This window comes from Aspergillus pseudoviridinutans, assembly GCF_018340605.1.
Source record: "Aspergillus pseudoviridinutans IFM 55266 DNA, scaffold_5, whole genome shotgun sequence".
Classification (NCBI taxonomy): domain Eukaryota; kingdom Fungi; phylum Ascomycota; class Eurotiomycetes; order Eurotiales; family Aspergillaceae; genus Aspergillus; species Aspergillus pseudoviridinutans.
The window spans coordinates 2,338,454-2,355,157 of record NW_025091285.1 but is presented as its reverse complement, the minus strand read 5'-3'; the positions used below and the strand labels follow the sequence as shown (position 1 = coordinate 2,355,157).

Here is a 16,704-nt window from a genome sequence, read left to right as displayed (position 1 = left end):
GACAGATGCACATATCTCTGAACAATTTGGCTTGATGCAGGCTCGGTAGGACGCGAGTGGCTGGTCACCACTCCCTAGATTACTTGTCCTCCCATAGCCTCGGAATCGCATGGTTACTTGGCATGATGACATTCCTCTTGATGAACGGTCATGATCATGCCGAGGAACTCTAATTTCACTATCTGATCTAACATGGTCCAATATCTGCTCTTGCTGATGTCTTTTGGAATGTCGTCAGTCACCTGGGCCAACCTTGTAGTACGCATCTCAGATGCTCAGCCCTCGTCACCAAGGCTCAACATCTCAACCAGCCTCCAGGTCTTCCATATGATGATTCTTACTCCCAAAATCAAATAGGTGAATTCGTCTGCCTACTTTCGCCAGAGAGCACTGCTGCTTGGCAGATACCGATTTTGGCTTAGTCCGGACCTGTGTCTTCGGGACACCGGTAGTCGTACGGCATAGCCACGACTACAACCGTATGGACTCCAGAATACGGAAGACTAATCGCAAAGGCAGCTTTGTCTAATATTTACACTTCGGGCTCCGTACACTATCTTCTGGGACAAACGCCTTGCTAAACTCAGTGAAGTAATATGCAACAAGTCGCATGCAATACTGCCTGGTTGGGCAGCATCTATCTAAACGGTCTGGACAGCTCTGAATCGATCTGCAGTAGCCCGTTTTGTTGCCTCAATGTGCGGCGCATAGATCTCAAAGGCATGAGGTAAGCCAGGGTATACGTGTAGTTCTACACTGATGTTGGCGGATGCTATTCTGGCCGCGTAGGCAATATCTTCGTCTCGAAAGATATCCAGTTCGCCGACATCAATGTACGTGGGCGGCAGGCCTTGCATGCTCACTGCGCGCGCGGGCGCAGCATACTGTGAGACACGGTCCTTGCCAACGTCGGTCCCCAGAAGCGCAGTCCAGGCAGTGATGTTATCATTACAGTCCCACAGAGCGAAAGGTTCCAGTTCAGGATTGGGCACCGTGTTACGGTCATCCAGCATGGGGTAAATGAGGATCTGCTTGGCGATCGGAGGCGCCAATCCTCGATCGCGGGCCATCAGAGTGATTCCCGCCGCAAGCAGTCCCCCCGCGCTCTCGCCCATCGTGGCTATGCGGCTGCGGTCCACGGAAAACTCGTCAGCATGTTCGTACAGCCAGGTGAGTCCGGCGTAGCAATCCTCCACTGGCGTTGGATGAGGGTTCTCAGGCGCCAATCGGTACTCTACCGAGAAGACCTGAACTCCGGTCTGTTGGACTTGGATGGAAAGAGGCTTGACGAACAAGGCGACATCGCCTTGTATAGTACCGCCTCCATGGGTGTGTAGCACGGCTGGACCAGCAGCTGCTGGAGTCGACGTCTTCTTGAAGAACCGATGTACTTGGATGGTATAGCCGTCGTACGATTTCACGGGGTAAATGCTATGTTCCACGTCGGGCGCCAAAGGCAGCTTGTCAAACATGGCTTTATAGTTGGCCGTGATGTTACTTCTCCGAGTTGCAACATCGTGAACTGCAGCTTTGGGATCCGATCTAGTCGCGAAGAACTCGACTGTGGCCTTGTGATATTCAGGATCGTAGCTAAGAGGCATTTCGACAGCGCGTGTTTTCGGGTAGGCTCAATTGACGGCCATGGACTAATCCGCCACTTCGTTTGAGTCGCATTGAGGGGTTGGTGGTTATAAAGCAATGCTCGAGGCAATGTGGGGTATTTCCAAGGTAGTATTCATGATCGACCAACAAGGAGCCATGATAAGTTCCAAAAATGTACTGAAAGGGTATGGATAATCCCCTTCATGGGGTTGGACTGGCCATCACACCGCGCAGCTACTCTGGCAGTCACTGTCTTAATTTCGCTACTATTAGAGAGGTAGCAGGTGGTGTTATATTGTCCTCTGTGGTGTCCTTCCCTGCAAGACTGGTTCAAGGATATACAGAGTACAATGAAGCCATGTGGTTGACTTCAAAGAGCCAGATTGAGATCTTTGAGACTAGCCACATAGCATAAGCAGCACCCTCTTTGTCCCCTAGATGTACAACATTCAGTGACAAGCATGCACAGAACAATGACCATCATTATTATGATTGATAATGATCATCTATTCACTTCTCCATCGGGCCGAAGATCCCTACCATGACCCAAAACAGTAAGCGGTCAGGTGATGCCATGGCTGCAGCTTCGAAAGTTCTGTTTTTCTGTCGGGAAAAGCACTGGCTCTACCACAGCTTCACACTGCTTGCATTTTCCCCCTTTCAAAGCTCCATATTCCTTTTACATCCTTGAAATACCCCTCATCCATCATGTTCCAAAGAACTTTCCTCAGACAGGCCCAGGCCGCCAAGTCCGTTCTCTCTGTCCGCGCCACATCTACCACACCCTCAGTCATCCGCCGCACGTCACAGTTGCAACCACAGCTGCAGTCTGTTCGGCCGCTTGTTCGTCAGCCGACTTCCCGCTTCTACTCGACAGAGAATCAAACTCAGAATGCTGAGAAGACTGAGGCCAAGGAAAATGGAGCTGCTGAGGAATCCTCGGAGGAGAGCCTCCGCAAGGAACTGGAGGCAAAGCAGAAGGAAATTGTTGATCTGAAGGTATTCACCACTATCTGTGCTTGATGGAACAATCGCCGTTGCGATGAAATTTAGCACATGCTCACAGGTGCTAATTTGCGTATAGGACAAATACATGCGTTCCGTTGCGGACTTCCTCAACCTGCAAGAACGCACCAAGCGTGAAATGGAGAATGCCCGGAATTTCGCCATTCAGCGGTTCGCCGTCGACTTGCTTGAGAGCATTGACAACTTCGACCGGGCTCTCCTTGCTGTTCCCGCGGAGAAGCTCGACGCCGAAGTGACCGAGTCCAACAAGGAGCTGATGGACCTCGTGTCCGGCCTGAGGATGACCCAGCACATCCTGCTGAACACTCTGAAGAAGCACGGACTGGAGAGATTCGATCCCAGTGAGCCCGCTGAGGACGGCAAGCCCCAGAAGTTCGACCCCAACTTCCATGAGGCCACATTCATGACCAAGGTCGAGGGTAAAGAGGATGGCGAGATCATCCACACACAGAGCACGGGCTTCAAGCTCAATGGCAGAGTTTTGAGAGTAAGTCATTCCTCAATTGACCAGATCTATCCGGAGATCTAACCAGTGTCTTCTCAGGCTGCCAAGGTCGGCGTTGTCAAGAACAACTAGACTAGAATCGTCACGACATCCTACTATGCCTGACTCGCCTGGCTGCGTTTACGTCGCTCCTGCCGCCTCTATCTTCTCCTATCTTTTCCTTGTACAATATACGACATGTCTTTCTCGTCATGATGGGGTAATGCATTCATCGTCCTTCGATAAGGGGCATAAGCTATTTTGTTTAGGATTTTCTTCATGCGACTGGAGGCGTCCGGGTTGTCTTCCCGTCGTATGGGCTTTTTGATTTCTATTGTTTCACAATCTCTCCTCCCTATTGTATACTACTCGCCGTCAGCGGCATATTTTCCGCTTTCATACACCCTGAGAAAGGGCAATGCCGTCATTGAAAGTCTGGCTTTGGATGTGGATGACCATGTTTGCATGGGTTTATTATATCTCGCCCTGGTAATACGGGCGGGTGACCTAGAAGAAAATGGAAAATCTGATGACGAAGATGAGATTCGGTATCGCTTGTCGAGAGTAATATACAAATGTATGGACTATAAGCCTTAGAGACGTAGTGATTCTATAATACAGGGTGATGTGTGATTTCTCATGTCCGTTCTACCGCAACTCGACTCCCAGCTGGCCGACGAGCTTTTCGCGCAGTTTGTCATGAAGCTCATTCGTCTCTTCGTTGGTCAGGGTGCGCTCCAGACTCCTGTAGTTGATCCGGTAGCACATGCTCTTCCTGCCCGTCTTGGGATGGGTGAATTCATCGATGAGCCGTACGTCCTCGACGAGATCACCCGCCACGCCGCGGACGATCTCCATGATATCGTTCTCGTGAATTGGCACGGCACCGCCCGCCGCACTGCCCCCGCTCACGGCCGCCGACGGCAACCAAAACGCTACGTCCTTGTAGCAGGCGGGGTGCTTGGAGAAGGGTTCGAAGCGGGTGATCTGGCCGGCCTTGAACTGCGAGAGGAAGCGCTCGTCGCGGGACCAGAACAGCCGGATATCGGGGATGTTGAAGAGGAGCATGGCGATGCGCTCGAGGCCCAGCCCGAAGGCCCAGCCGATGCGGTCCGGCACGTCCGAGTTGATGAGCAGGTCTTGCTTGATGACGCCGCAGCCTAGGATCTCGAGCCAGTCGCCTTGCCAGAAGACCTCGAGTTCCCAGGACGGGCTGGTGAAGGGGAAATAGGCTTCCACCCAGCGGACCTTGAGAGGTTCGTCTTGTGCCGCTGCGTCTGGGTTTGCGGCGGCGGTGGCCTTGCGGGCTTCGGTAAAGATCTTGATGACCATGCGTTCAAGCGAGCGCTTGAGGTGCGCTGCGACGGCCTCGACTTCCTCGGCGGTGTGGTGCTCGGCCTGGAGCGGGTTGCGCTCGGCGTGGATGGTCGGGTTGGGGTCCTCGACGGGGACGCCGTGCGCAGGGATGCGGTTCACATCTTCCATGATGGCTGCGGCGGTGCGCGTGGCGTGCTTGAGCGGGTCCGTCGCCGGGCGCTTCCACAGCATGGCGCCCTCCATCTGGTGGAAGACGGGGTAGTGGCTGCGATCGATCGCATCGCGCCGGTACACATCCGCGACCACCGTGTATCCTACCTCCTCCGGGCGGGTGGCCTCGTTGCGGTTGATCTGCTGGAAGTACGCCTGTTGGTGCGCGCTGGTGTGTGTCCGCAGCACCGTCTTGTCGTTGATGTAGTATGTGTCCGTCCGGCTGCGGCCCGGATGGTCCGGCGCGAATCCCAGGACGTCGAAGTTCTGCGCGACTGATACGACGGGGTTCTTCTCGGAGTAGTTACCGTATACCGGGCCGGGGAATTGACTTTCGATCAATTTGCGAGTGATCGCCAGAGGGTGGTTCTCGTCGAGGTATAGTCGACGTCCGACGTGCGACAGTATTGTGTCTGGGGTGTTGGTCCATTGGTCTGTACGGTAGGTCTGGCCTTCAATGGTCAATGACTGCGAAGGCGATGGACGAGCCGTAGCGTTGTTCTTTGTCTCTGCCTTTTCTTCTGTCTTCCGGCTCGCTGTCGAACTCAAATTTCTTCTCGTGACGGTGACGGCGAGAGGCTCGGCGAGATGCGAGATTGGTATGCGAAGGGTACTGCGAGACGTCACGACAGACCATCTGCCACTGCTGGCCCGCAGCGCTCTGCCGGTAGCCAACAAACGCATGGCTTCTATGTAGTGTCCAATGGATCACTAGCGGATGACTGTGATATGATAGCAGTTGGTTGCGGAGATTGAAGCTGGAAATCAACAATTCGGGCCGGGGAAAAGAGTCGCCGGTGTTTATATATCAGGCAATGCTTCGCTTTTTGCTTGCAAATTATTCTTCATTATAAAGAGGATGGCTATGGCTGTAGAATTACAAAGCCTTCTTAAATGTGGGTTTCGAATGATTATATATTATCCGAAGTCATTCTTCATCAACCTTGGCTGATAACTGTCGTCTGGGTCAATAATATATTATATAGTTCGCATAATGAAAGTCATCTTGAAATTGACTGAATATTGTGATAACTATCTGCTGAAATATTTCAAGTCATCGCTACCTCGCGATACATCATATCGGTTCTCAAGGTATATTTGACCCCTCGAAATACAGGGTCCCCAGCATGAAGCAAGTGGTACTGCTGGAAGACCAACGCTAACCCTGTCTTAGGGAACACTCGAACAATACCATCTCCCTCCCCATAACTCGCACTGAAGGATGTTGCTCCTCCTAGGAGCTTTCCCGATACATCTATATTGTCGCTGCCCTGGGGATCCGTCTCGGCCTTCTTACTCGCTTGTAGCAACTCCTCCAGATCCTGCTCTCCGTCGCCGTTCAGATACAAATGCAGAGTATAAAAGGACTCCTCCTCCTCATCCGGTGTGAGGTAGTTTGAATCCCAATGAGGTCGAAAGAATTCACCACCCTCGTATTTCAGGAACCGCAGTCTCTCATTCAGCTGCGAGAGTCTGTACGCCCTCCCTCGTCCTTCGAGACCAGTCACAAGCGGTTGATTGCGGATGTGATCAACCCCCACTTCCTTCAGAAACGGCATTAGGCGAGCGAGCAGCTTGTTCGCCAACTCAGAGGAATCGAATATGATTCTCCCACAGTGGCGTTGGACTGTATCAAGTGCCTGCCCCCCGCCTCCAGTGTTAATCATCGCGCGATCCCATGTTGGAGGGCCAGAAGTGTCCTTGATAGTTGAGGCTTCTGCAATGCGAAGCAACTCGTTGCATTCTTCTTCCGTCAGGAGGTTGTCGATAACGACAGCATTATAATCCTTGTACTGGGGGATAGGCGGATCTGTATTGAGAAAATTGATCCGCCGAACAGTGGCATTTGACGGAGCCTGGGGAGGAAGAAAATCCTCAGCTACGCTGGATGATCCCATAATGGTTCAATGGCGGGCTTATAACTTGTTAGCCTTATCAACTGTGGACAGGGGTTGTCGCCTACCTTCAGTCATCTACAAGAATTTTGTCAAGGGAAGTATGGCAGGTCTTTGGCTTTGATGGCGGCGGTAATTTTAGAGGCCTGCCAGCGCCTTATGTACTGCAGCCTGACCCCAAGACCCTTGCGATTGAGCATTGGATGTCATGCTGGGTTCTCCTCACGAGGCTACCTGAGTTGGCTGATGCGTTATTGGTCGCTGAGATGCAGTCCGCCGCAATCCGTAGTCATCTAGGATTCACCCCGGATCCTTGTAGAATCTCAGCAGTAATATGTCTCTACGTTATCGAAGAGGGATATAAGCTTTATTTCATCGAAGCTGCCCGTACCTATTCCTTGGGCCGTACGCAGTATGGGTCTGAGATAACTCGGAATTTGCTCGGATCACTCGTCGGATCGCTCACACATTAATTTCACATATATATGTACCTTTAGTTCTCAAGCTGCTATGAACAAGTATAAGAGGTACTTTAGACTTAATTACAGTGCCTAAAACAATGTGGACATCGTAGAACTTAAAGTCAATCATCATATGCGATGAAACTACTGTACTTGTGATGCAGTCCCATACGTCAGATATAGATCATGGTACGCCAGTTGCTGGTCATCTCTCTCCTTATCCGAGGTCCTATATTACAACGTCGCTTTCACCAGTACTTTGGATTATGTTCAGGGCATTTCTATTTCTTTTAATGGTCAACTATACTGTTAATGATATTCTTGACAAGTTTAGGTGTTCCTACAGTCTCCAATCATAAAAGTACGACCGACATCGACCGACGATCGCCTTGTGTATCGGTTATTACAACTCCACGAGGACTGGAATACAGTAATATTACTGGCTATTACATCCAACTTGCATGACACACTTCAAAACCGAGGCCCTTATTGGCTGAGAGGACCCGGGATCGGTTGGCATTGCCGAAGCACGCAGGGCTCGGAGCCTTGATCTATCGCCGACTCAGAATTTATCTAAGGCCCCCTCTGGCTGACATAGTCTTACGAATTACGACTTATCGCGGCCATTAACATTGCTGTCTCGGTGATAGTACACCACCACTCTCCGCTCTTTCTTTTTCTTTTGGTTCATGGCTGGAATGTCCACACCTTGTTGATCAAGATGGCTGGAAGTGGAAAGTTGGAGGATTCTCAGCCCGCGAGGGCTGTTGTAAAAAAAGTGCATTATCCTTTTTGGTTTGGTGGTTCTGCATCATGCTTTGCTGCAATGGTCACACATCCTTTGGATCTTGGTGAGTATACTTCGCAATGGCTTGTTTGAAGTATTCTTGAGGCCTTTTAACTGACATTGAACTTGCAGTAAAGGTATACCTCCTTATAGTCTGCGCGCACCGCTTGTCCCATCCGTCCACTTCCGCTTTGTGTACACAACGCTGATCGATGCGCCGATGAAATACAGGTTCGCTTGCAAACACGTGGGCCAGGAGCGCCTAAGACGATGGTCGGAACGTTTGGTCACATTCTTAAGCATAACGGAGTCCTGGGGTTGTATAGTGGGGTATGTACAATATCTGCATGGATCGTGGATAGGAAGACGAAAAGAAGAAAGTCTCAATGGATCGCTCACATCTGTGCCGTTCTGTAGCTCTCTGCGGCCATCCTCCGCCAAATAACCTACTCTACCACCCGCTTCGGAATCTACGAAGAGCTCAAATCCCGCTTCACCTCGTCCACGTCACCGCCCGGACTTCCCACCCTGCTCGCAATCGCCTGCGCATCCGGCTTCATTGGTGGCTTCGCAGGAAACCCGGCCGACGTTCTGAACGTGCGCATGCAGCACGACGCGGCGCTCCCCGCGGCGCAACGGCGCAACTACAAGCATGCTCTCCACGGATTGGTGCAGATGACTCGCACGGAGGGCGCGGCGAGTCTCTTCCGCGGCGTGTGGCCCAATTCAACCCGTGCCGTGCTGATGACAGCCTCACAACTCGCCTCCTACGATTCCTTCAAGCGTCTCTGTCTCGAGAAGCTGGGAATGTCGGATAACCTCGTCACGCATTTCACCGCGTCCCTGATGGCCGGATTCGTGGCGACAACCGTCTGCAGTCCCGTCGACGTGATCAAAACCCGCGTGATGACCGCATCACCGGTGGAGACCCGGGGTCATAGCCTCCTGGGCTTGTTACGAGATATCTACCGCAAGGAGGGTTTCACATGGGTCTTCCGCGGCTGGGTGCCTAGCTTTATCCGGCTGGGTCCTCATACCATTGCCACGTTTATCTTCTTGGAAGAACATAAGAAGCTCTACCGAGCGTTGAAGGGAATTTCGGGGGACAACACCATCAAAGTATAGACCTTTTTTTTTTCTGCAGCATATTGTTTTTGGGGTTTCATTTCTACATAGACTTCATGTACATGGCATCTGGCGAAACATATTGGGAGGGCAAAAGTGTGTTCAATGCTGTATATAATCATATATATGTCCATGTCTTGTCATTTCGCTTGTTGTGTCTTCTACCTGTCGATACTGGCTGTGGTTGCGGTGGGTGATGACTGAATTAGCTTCATGCCCTGCCTTGATATTGTGACGGTTACCTCTGTGTGAGGCAAGGTATAACCAATTCATTACTTGTACCTGCCGGCTGCCACTGTAAGAAAATAATATTTACTGCTGGAAGCATATATGTCAAGGAGAAGCAGAATTACAGCATCAGATTCATCGCGCGGAACTCAAGTACAGACTACATGATGCTGGCGATAGGATCGATATACGGGCGTACCTTGAAAGATACGAGATGACCGAAATGCACACGAACGGCTCTTCAGACTAGGGTAAGCCTATATACATCATTCCCTCTGGCCCCGCAATGACGAAAAGGACCCCGCAAAGAAGAGGATTTGTATTCCCGGTCTGATCACGTAGAGTACATGTTTGACACCAAAATATTCAACAGCTAATCGACAAGGACTAAATCATCTACTCCAGACGAGCAGGGAAGTTTCCAGCCTCTGTAGTACGCCCTAGGTTAGATTAACTTTCTCTGATAGAAGGAATGAAAATTACGCACCGCGTTGGTTATCCCATCTGTCAGTCCAGGCCTTGGGGCACAGAGAGCGGAAAGCGTGGTAGAACTGTTATGTACGAGTCAGGATATCAATCCTAGTTAATTTCTTTATTCCAGGATTTGGATTAAATACCTGACGGCATGGACGGAAATCCTCGCCCTTGGCGTTGACACACTTGTAGTAGTCAACGTAGTTCTGCCAGCAGTGCTTGGTCCTGAGATTGGTATTAGCATTTTATCAGAGTCGATGGCTGAGGAGACCAAGAACAGAAGACGTACTGGTTCTGCTGGGGGAAGCGAGCGTCATAGCCTGTCGTTGCATCAGAAGTGGTCAGCATCATACGAGGTAGCACCAGCGACAAAAACCTGGACCAAAGCGGCACAACAGGCGAGAAAACGATCAATATCCTAAATTCAACGTACCAGCTGCAAGTAAGTTAGCAATTGAGCTTAGTTCGAGGCCATTGGCCGTGCAGACAGCTTCGGATGGACTCACCTGTCACGAACTTGAAGGGCTTGGTCTCCATGGGCTCATCGGGATCGGCTTCAGGAATGGCACCCATTTTGAATATGTGAGGCTGAAGAAACCTTTTTAGACTGGTTACGGAGAAAGTGACGGAGTGTGGAGGGTGGGAGGGGAGGAACGACGTTCGGAGAAGAAGATGGGGAGGTTTGCGCCAGTGGAGTGGAATGATCCCGTGAAGCTGTGAAGCCGGAAGTGACCGCGGGCGGTCTAGCGAGCCACTCATGCGGCAAGATTTCCTAAACACCCGACCCAGCCCAGTCCAAGTGCTGCTCCCTTCGAAACGTCCCGTCCTGAGCTTCCGTCACCACATCCGGTCTTCTCATCCCACCACCACCACCACTACTCTTTCCACCAGGCATCGCTCTCCGCCATCGCCATGTTCCCTACTCGTGCTCTGAGGATGCAGGCCTCTCGGCCTTTTGCTTTTCCTACTCCTGTAAGTCTCCTGTTTATTGCGACTAGGTCAGAAAAAAAGGCTTGGCAGAACACTGATGCTAACGGCCGTCTGCAGAAGGAGAACCAGAGTGGTATGACACGCCTCATGAGACACAATTGAAGCAGCAATTGGTATACTTGACGGACTGTGATTGTACTGATTTATCGGTAGCTCACACCATCTCTCAGCGTCTGCGGACCCTGAAGAGAGTTCCCCCCGAACTGATTCCCCTCGGTACGTTGCTAGTCTGGAGTTGATCGCGTTATCTGCACACATCTAACCACTATTGCGATTCGAATAGGTATTGTCCTTGGGTAGGTTGACACCGCGCTGTTTCTATCTACAAGAGACATGGATTTCCCACCTGCCAGTCCCATCACTCCCGCTGACGCAATTGTTACAGTGTTGCCGTCGGAGCTGCTATCTACTCTAGCACCCGCAAGCTCATGACCGACAAGACTCTGCGTCTCTACCGCAATAAGCCCGAGGACCGCGAACACTAAGCTTGTACCAGCACATTTGATTGATTTGCAATGGACATTTCGTTCTGTTTGTCCGTTTGTTGAGGACCTGTATTATTCACAGACGTGATTTGTCGCAGCAGAGAAAAATTGAAGATGATTGTTTGAGCGTCGAAAGCGCGTGTATATAGTACGGCTTTGACCCGAGGGTGGCTCTGTTTGAGTAATATCGCAACTTTACTGTTGTCTGTCTTCCTTGTGCATTCAAAATTTGCGGGGTATCATGTCAAACAAAAAACTCATTCTGGCTTTGGGCCAGCGACATCTAGCTCCTCTAATCCCTGCATGGGATCAGGAGCGCCTTCGCTTGCTGCTCTGGCCTCTGCTGCTGCCATCTTATCCTCCTCACTGACCGCGTATTTGGCCAAATATCCTTCCTGTACATCCGTAGTCAGCGACACGCCTGTGTGCGATCGGGTCAAAGGGACCTACCTGCTCCCAAATAGCTGTCTTGCTTCCAAGTCCCTCGTTGCTTTCCTTCTGCGGCTTCGCGGCGGCGACCTTTATTGTACGGCCATAAAGCTCGCTTCCATCCATATTGTCAATCGCTTCTGCAGCGTCTTCAGGCAGGTCGAACTCCACATATCCAAAGCCGCGGTGAAGATCGCCTGAATTGGGCACATCAGGCTTAGGTAGCGTAATATCAACGACTTCGCCAAATGGGACGAATGCCTCGGCCAGTGTCTGCACGGTAACGGCCTGGTCGAGACCCCCCACATAGACAGTACATTTTAGGCGGGCCTTTTCGCTCATGGTGCAACCGATCAAAAGTTTAGAGGAGAAAGATTATTGAGCCATATGAGAACTGCCTGAAAACGAGCGAACAGGCCTTGCGTCACGATCGCCTGGTTGATATCTGCTCCGCCCTCCCCAAATAGATTTCTTTGCTGGACCCTCTGCGGAATGAATGATGTCACGTGCATCCGCGCATGTTTTGGCGAGTCCCGATAGAGCTTAGCGTCACTACCCCCGGTCCCCCTCCAGAAGGACACTTGGTTGCTTGAGCCCAAGGCATAGGATCGTTCAGGTCTCGATCACTTCTTAACCTATAAGCTCCTTTCCGTGTACTGATTAAGGAGGGGATCTTGCTTTTATGAGCTTGTCTTTCCCCCATTTTTTTTTCGCTTCATCTTTTTCTTTTCTCCTTTAATGATTATCATCGCCAGACGGTTCTGAGTCTGGTCCTCCCCTAATCTATACTTGTCATCCCGCACCTCTTAACTGACAGCATGGTGCGTCTGAGGGAGATTCCCCGGACCGCCACCTTCGCCTGGTCTCCCGGTGCAGCATCGCCATTGATTGCTACCGGAACTCGGGCTGGCGCCGTCGATGTCGATTTCTCGAATGAAACATGTCTTGAGCTCTGGGACCTCGGATTGAGCAGCCAAGATGCCAGTCAGGAGCTGCAGCCCATTGCCAAGATTGGCACTGACTCTGGGTATGGATTCCTATATTGCTTGATTTCGACCCTTCATTGCGCAGGGAGACTGACTCTTATTACTTGTAGGTTTAATGACCTGGCATGGACAGATTCCGAGGACAACTCACGGGGGGTGATCGCTGGTGCTCTGGAGAACGGATCCTTGGATTTATGGGATGCCGACAAGTTAATCAGTGGTTCGAGGTTCGTCCGCAGACGGAACCCCCAGGCTATCCTGAATTGGCTGACCGGAGTATAACCAGTGACGCTGTCATTTCGAGAATGACCAAACATTCAGGGGCTATCAAGGCGTTGCAGTTCAACCCCAAGCACTCGAATTTGTTAGCAACTGGTGGCGCAAAGGGAGAGGTAAATTGTTTGAACCAACTTATTGCCCATGTTCTGGTGAGGCTCACTGCTGCAGCTCTACATCTCCGATCTCAACAACATCGCAAACCCGTACCGACTCGGAAGCGCCGCTGCTCGCGCTGACGATATCGAATGCTTGGACTGGAATAAGAAGGTCGCACACATCCTGGTCACGGGTAGCAGTGCAGGTTTTGTCACTGTCTGGGATGTCAAGACGAAGAAGGAGAGCTTGACCCTGAACAATATGGGCCGGAAAGCCGTCAGCGCAGTAGCATGGGATCCTGAGAAGGTGAGACTAAACCAAAAAACTAGCAGCTGATGTTATTCTGACTTTGGACAGCCCACAAAACTCATTACTTCCACACCACTGGAGTCCGATCCTCTTATCTACGTTTGGGATCTCCGCAATTCCCATGCCCCAGAAAGGGTGAGCTCCTTGTTCCCTATTCCTGCGCAGGCAATAGTACAAATTTGATTAACACTCTCTAGACCCTTAAAGGACATGAATCAGGTGTGCTCTCGCTTTCCTGGTGTCCTCAGGATCCCGACCTGCTTCTCTCCTCCGGCAAGGACAACCGCACTCTCTGCTGGAACCCTCAAACGGGACAAGCTTACGGAGAATTCCCTGTCGTTACGAACTGGACTTTCCAGACTCGCTGGAACCCGCACAATCCGAACTTCTTTGCCGCGGCTTCTTTCGATGGGAGAATTTCGATACAGACCATCCAGAACACTCGAACTGACACCGCTCGGGCTATCGCGGACCAGAACCAAGCGCTCGACGGGGCGGATTTCTTCGCCAAGGCACAGACGCAGCCCCAGGTTTCAAATTTCTCGCTCCCAAAGGCTCCCAAGTGGCTTGAGAGACCTTGTGGCGCGACTTTCGGCTTCGGTGGCAGAGTGATTTCTGTCGGCCTGATCGAGAAGGGCAAGCGTGCATCGAAGATCAAGATCACACCGTTTGAGGTTGACGAGGCTGTCGCAAAGACTACGGAGACATTTGAGAATGCACTCAAGGAGGGCGACCTTCGGAGCATCTGCGAAACCAGAGCTGCCCAGGCCGCAAGCGATGAGGAGAAGGCTGACTGGAAGGTCATTGAAGCTTTGATTTCAGAAAACCCTCGCAAGGGTTTGATTGAGTACCTGGGCTTCCAGGATCAAGCCGACGAGACCGCTGATAAACTGGCTCAGCTTGGTTTGGATAAGGAGGATGACGAGGTGAACGGGGAGTCGGCCAAAGTATCCCGCGGGTCGGGAGCCAAGAAGCACAAGCGCCTGCAGTCGATGTTTGACGCGAACCCTGAAGCTGACAACTTCCTGTCCGATTTAGCTGCATCGAAGGGAGCCAAGACCAACAACCCGTTCCAGATCTTCAACGGCTCTGAGACCGAAGCGGACAAGGGCATTACTCGTGCCTTGCTTCTGGGCAACTTTGAAAAGGCACTCGATGTGGCTCTGAAAGAAGACCGCATGTCAGACGCTTTCATGATCGCAATCTGTGGAGGCCAGAAGTGCATCGAGAAGGCGCAGGAGCATTACTTCTCGAAGCAAACCGATGGGCCGAACTACATCCGCTTGCTTGCATCCATTGTTGGCAAAAACCTCTGGGATGTCGTACACAATGCCGACCTGTCTAACTGGAAGGAAGTCATGGCTGCGCTGTGCACATTTGCCGATGACAATGAATTTGCCGATCTCTGCGAGGCCCTTGGTGACCGCCTGGAAGAGCAGATTCGAAACACCGAAGACAAGAGCCTCCGCAAGGATGCCTCTTTCTGCTTCCTGGCCGGATCCAAACTTGAAAAGGTTGTTGCCATCTGGATCGAGGAGCTTCGCGAGAACGAGCAGAAGAGCATTGAGACGGCTGCAGACGATTCTTCCTTCTCAATCCACGTTCGTGCCCTGCAGGGTCTGATTGAGAAGGTCACCATCTTCCGCCAGGTCACCAAGTTCCAAGACACGGAACGTACCAAGGATGCCGACTGGAAGCTTAGTATGCTTTACGACAAGTATATCGAGTACGCCGATGTCGTGGCCACTCACGGACGACTGCAAGTTGCACAGAAATACCTCGATCTTGTCCCAGAGAAGCACCCCGAAGCCGAGATCGCTAGGAACCGCATCAAGCTGGCAATGAGACACGCTGCACCTCAGCGCTCACAGCCAACTCTTCCCACCACCAGGACACCCGTCAACAAGCCCTTGCCACAAGCCAGCATGTACCCTGCGCAGCCCGCCTTCTCCGCACCTGCGGCTGCTCCAGTAGCTGCAGCTACTGCTCCTCGGAATCCTTATGCTCCCCCCGTGGCTGCTACAACGCAGCCCGCAAATCCTTATGCTCCTCCCACCGCAGCCGCCTCCCAGCCGCAGGCAAGCAGTTCATATGCACCAATTGGCGGTGCAAGCTATACTCCTGCAGGTTATCAACCTCTGCAGGCGCCAACTTATGGTGCTCAGCCACTTGGTGGCTCAGTTCCACCACCTCCTCGCGCCTCCAACCAATCTCCTGCCACTGTGACCACATACACCACAGCGACCAATCTGCCAGCTTGGAACGACTTGCCGGAGGGCTTCACAAAACCTCCAACCTCCCGCAGGGGAACCCCTGCCGCTGCCGCGGCACCTATCAGCTCGCCTTTCCCCAACCAGTCTCCAACCCTTTCTCAGGGTCCTCCACCACCTGGAGCCCCGCCTACTCAGCGGGCCCCGTCTGTCCCTCCTCCACCGAAGGGCACCGCTCCTCCTCCTCCCCGAGTGACCTCACCACCTTCAGCAGGCTTCGCGCCTTCTACTAACGTACCAGGCCCGTCACCCGCGGCCAACCCCTACTCTTCTTTGCCTCAGTCCCCTCCAATGGGCTCAACCATCGGCGTTCCTCCCCCCGCGTCAATTCCTCGCGGGCCATCTCCGTACAACGCGCCGCCTTCGATGCCACCACCGTCGAACAGGTATGCACCTAACCCGGCGGCTCAAGCAGCAAGCCCGCAACTCTCCACCAGAGCGCCTGTTCCTCCTCCGCCGCAGGCAGCTGCTTCGGCCTACGCCTCACAGCCAGCGTCGCATCCTCCGCCAGCGAATCCTTATGCTCCTAGCACGCCACCACCGAGCCAACTGCCGATGCAGCAAGCGCCACCCCAGGCTCCGTCTTCGAGGCCAAGCACCGCTTCGTCGCAACGGAAGGCTGCACCTGCTCCCCCCAAGTACCGTAAGTCATTTATACTATTCTTTGATTTCCATTTCTTTAGTTCTGACTTTGATAAAAGCACCCGGCGACCGCTCCCATATCCCCGCAGACGCCATGCCTGTTTTCGAGATCCTCTCTGCAGACATGCAACGCGTGAAGTCTCGAGCGCCATCCTCCTTCAAAGCGCAGGTTGAAGACGCGGAACGCCGGTTGAATATTCTGTTCGACCATCTGAACAATGAGGATCTGCTCAAGCCTAACACTGTCGCCGACATGGTGGAGCTTGCTCGGGCTATTCAGGCACGCGACTACGAGACGGCCAAGACTATCCACATTGATATCATGACGAACAGGACGGAGGAATGCGGTAACTGGATGGTATGCCGATTTCTGATCCCAAACAGCTCAAATTGACCCTTTGCTAACTTTGGGGTACTAGGTTGGTGTCAAGCGTCTGATTAGCATGAGCCGGGCCACGCCTTGATGAGTTGACTACTGAGAATGTAGCATGCAATGTGGTTATGAGTTGTTTGTATAGTGGTTGGCCTTGTCGCCGTCTCACCTAGCTAGTTGTGGATTCTCCGCGCTAGCCTGTATTTGATCAGGTTATCTTCTTCACACGTCTATGT

At 52.2% G+C, this 16,704-nt stretch overlaps 9 protein-coding genes across 9 annotated transcripts; 4 read left to right on the top strand and 5 right to left on the bottom strand.

Moving 5' to 3' along the window:
- Positions 1-641: 641 nt before the first annotated feature.
- Asppvi_007886 (alpha/beta hydrolase) lies at positions 642-1,601 on the bottom strand (the record flags this gene model as incomplete). Its single annotated transcript, XM_043303769.1, has 1 exon — positions 642-1,601. One exon carries the CDS (start codon positions 1,599-1,601, stop codon positions 642-644), a length of 960 nt encoding a protein of 319 aa, XP_043159704.1.
- A 709-nt stretch (positions 1,602-2,310) lies between these two features.
- Positions 2,311-3,205, top strand: grpE (mitochondrial nucleotide exchange factor MGE1; the record flags this gene model as incomplete). The annotated part of the gene is made up of 3 exons (XM_043303768.1): positions 2,311-2,601; positions 2,687-3,115; positions 3,173-3,205. 3 exons carry the CDS (start codon positions 2,311-2,313, stop codon positions 3,203-3,205), a joined length of 753 nt encoding a protein of 250 aa, XP_043159703.1.
- A 555-nt stretch (positions 3,206-3,760) lies between these two features.
- Asppvi_007884 (phenylalanine--tRNA ligase) lies at positions 3,761-5,323 on the bottom strand (the record flags this gene model as incomplete). The annotated part of the gene is made up of 1 exon (XM_043303767.1): positions 3,761-5,323. The coding sequence occupies one exon, from the start codon at positions 5,321-5,323 to the stop codon at positions 3,761-3,763; it is 1,563 nt and encodes a 520-aa protein (XP_043159702.1).
- Positions 5,324-5,688: 365 nt separating this feature from the next.
- Asppvi_007883 (uncharacterized protein) lies at positions 5,689-6,537 on the bottom strand (the record flags this gene model as incomplete). Its single annotated transcript, XM_043303766.1, has 1 exon — positions 5,689-6,537. The coding sequence occupies one exon, from the start codon at positions 6,535-6,537 to the stop codon at positions 5,689-5,691; it is 849 nt and encodes a 282-aa protein (XP_043159701.1).
- A 1,179-nt stretch (positions 6,538-7,716) lies between these two features.
- On the top strand, positions 7,717-8,907 carry Asppvi_007882 (putative mitochondrial dicarboxylate carrier; the record flags this gene model as incomplete). Its single annotated transcript, XM_043303765.1, has 4 exons — positions 7,717-7,846; positions 7,915-7,919; positions 8,014-8,112; positions 8,200-8,907. 4 exons carry the CDS (start codon positions 7,717-7,719, stop codon positions 8,905-8,907), a joined length of 942 nt encoding a protein of 313 aa, XP_043159700.1.
- Positions 8,908-9,531: 624 nt separating this feature from the next.
- Positions 9,532-10,182, bottom strand: Asppvi_007881 (cytochrome c oxidase subunit VIb; the record flags this gene model as incomplete). The annotated part of the gene is made up of 5 exons (XM_043303764.1): positions 9,532-9,563; positions 9,623-9,686; positions 9,753-9,834; positions 9,899-9,929; positions 10,116-10,182. 5 exons carry the CDS (start codon positions 10,180-10,182, stop codon positions 9,532-9,534), a joined length of 276 nt encoding a protein of 91 aa, XP_043159699.1.
- Positions 10,183-10,521: 339 nt separating this feature from the next.
- Positions 10,522-11,084, top strand: Asppvi_007880 (uncharacterized protein; the record flags this gene model as incomplete). Its single annotated transcript, XM_043303763.1, has 5 exons — positions 10,522-10,581; positions 10,657-10,672; positions 10,753-10,815; positions 10,883-10,895; positions 10,985-11,084. The coding sequence occupies 5 exons, from the start codon at positions 10,522-10,524 to the stop codon at positions 11,082-11,084; spliced, it is 252 nt and encodes an 83-aa protein (XP_043159698.1).
- Positions 11,085-11,341: 257 nt separating this feature from the next.
- On the bottom strand, positions 11,342-11,855 carry Asppvi_007879 (RNA-binding protein; the record flags this gene model as incomplete). The annotated part of the gene is made up of 2 exons (XM_043303762.1): positions 11,342-11,479; positions 11,535-11,855. The coding sequence occupies 2 exons, from the start codon at positions 11,853-11,855 to the stop codon at positions 11,342-11,344; spliced, it is 459 nt and encodes a 152-aa protein (XP_043159697.1).
- A 476-nt stretch (positions 11,856-12,331) lies between these two features.
- sec31 (putative protein transport protein (SEC31)) lies at positions 12,332-16,559 on the top strand (the record flags this gene model as incomplete). The annotated part of the gene is made up of 8 exons (XM_043303761.1): positions 12,332-12,540; positions 12,610-12,726; positions 12,786-12,891; positions 12,947-13,180; positions 13,232-13,318; positions 13,381-16,096; positions 16,155-16,453; positions 16,515-16,559. 8 exons carry the CDS (start codon positions 12,332-12,334, stop codon positions 16,557-16,559), a joined length of 3,813 nt encoding a protein of 1,270 aa, XP_043159696.1.
- Between the last annotated feature and the right edge of the window lie 145 nt (positions 16,560-16,704).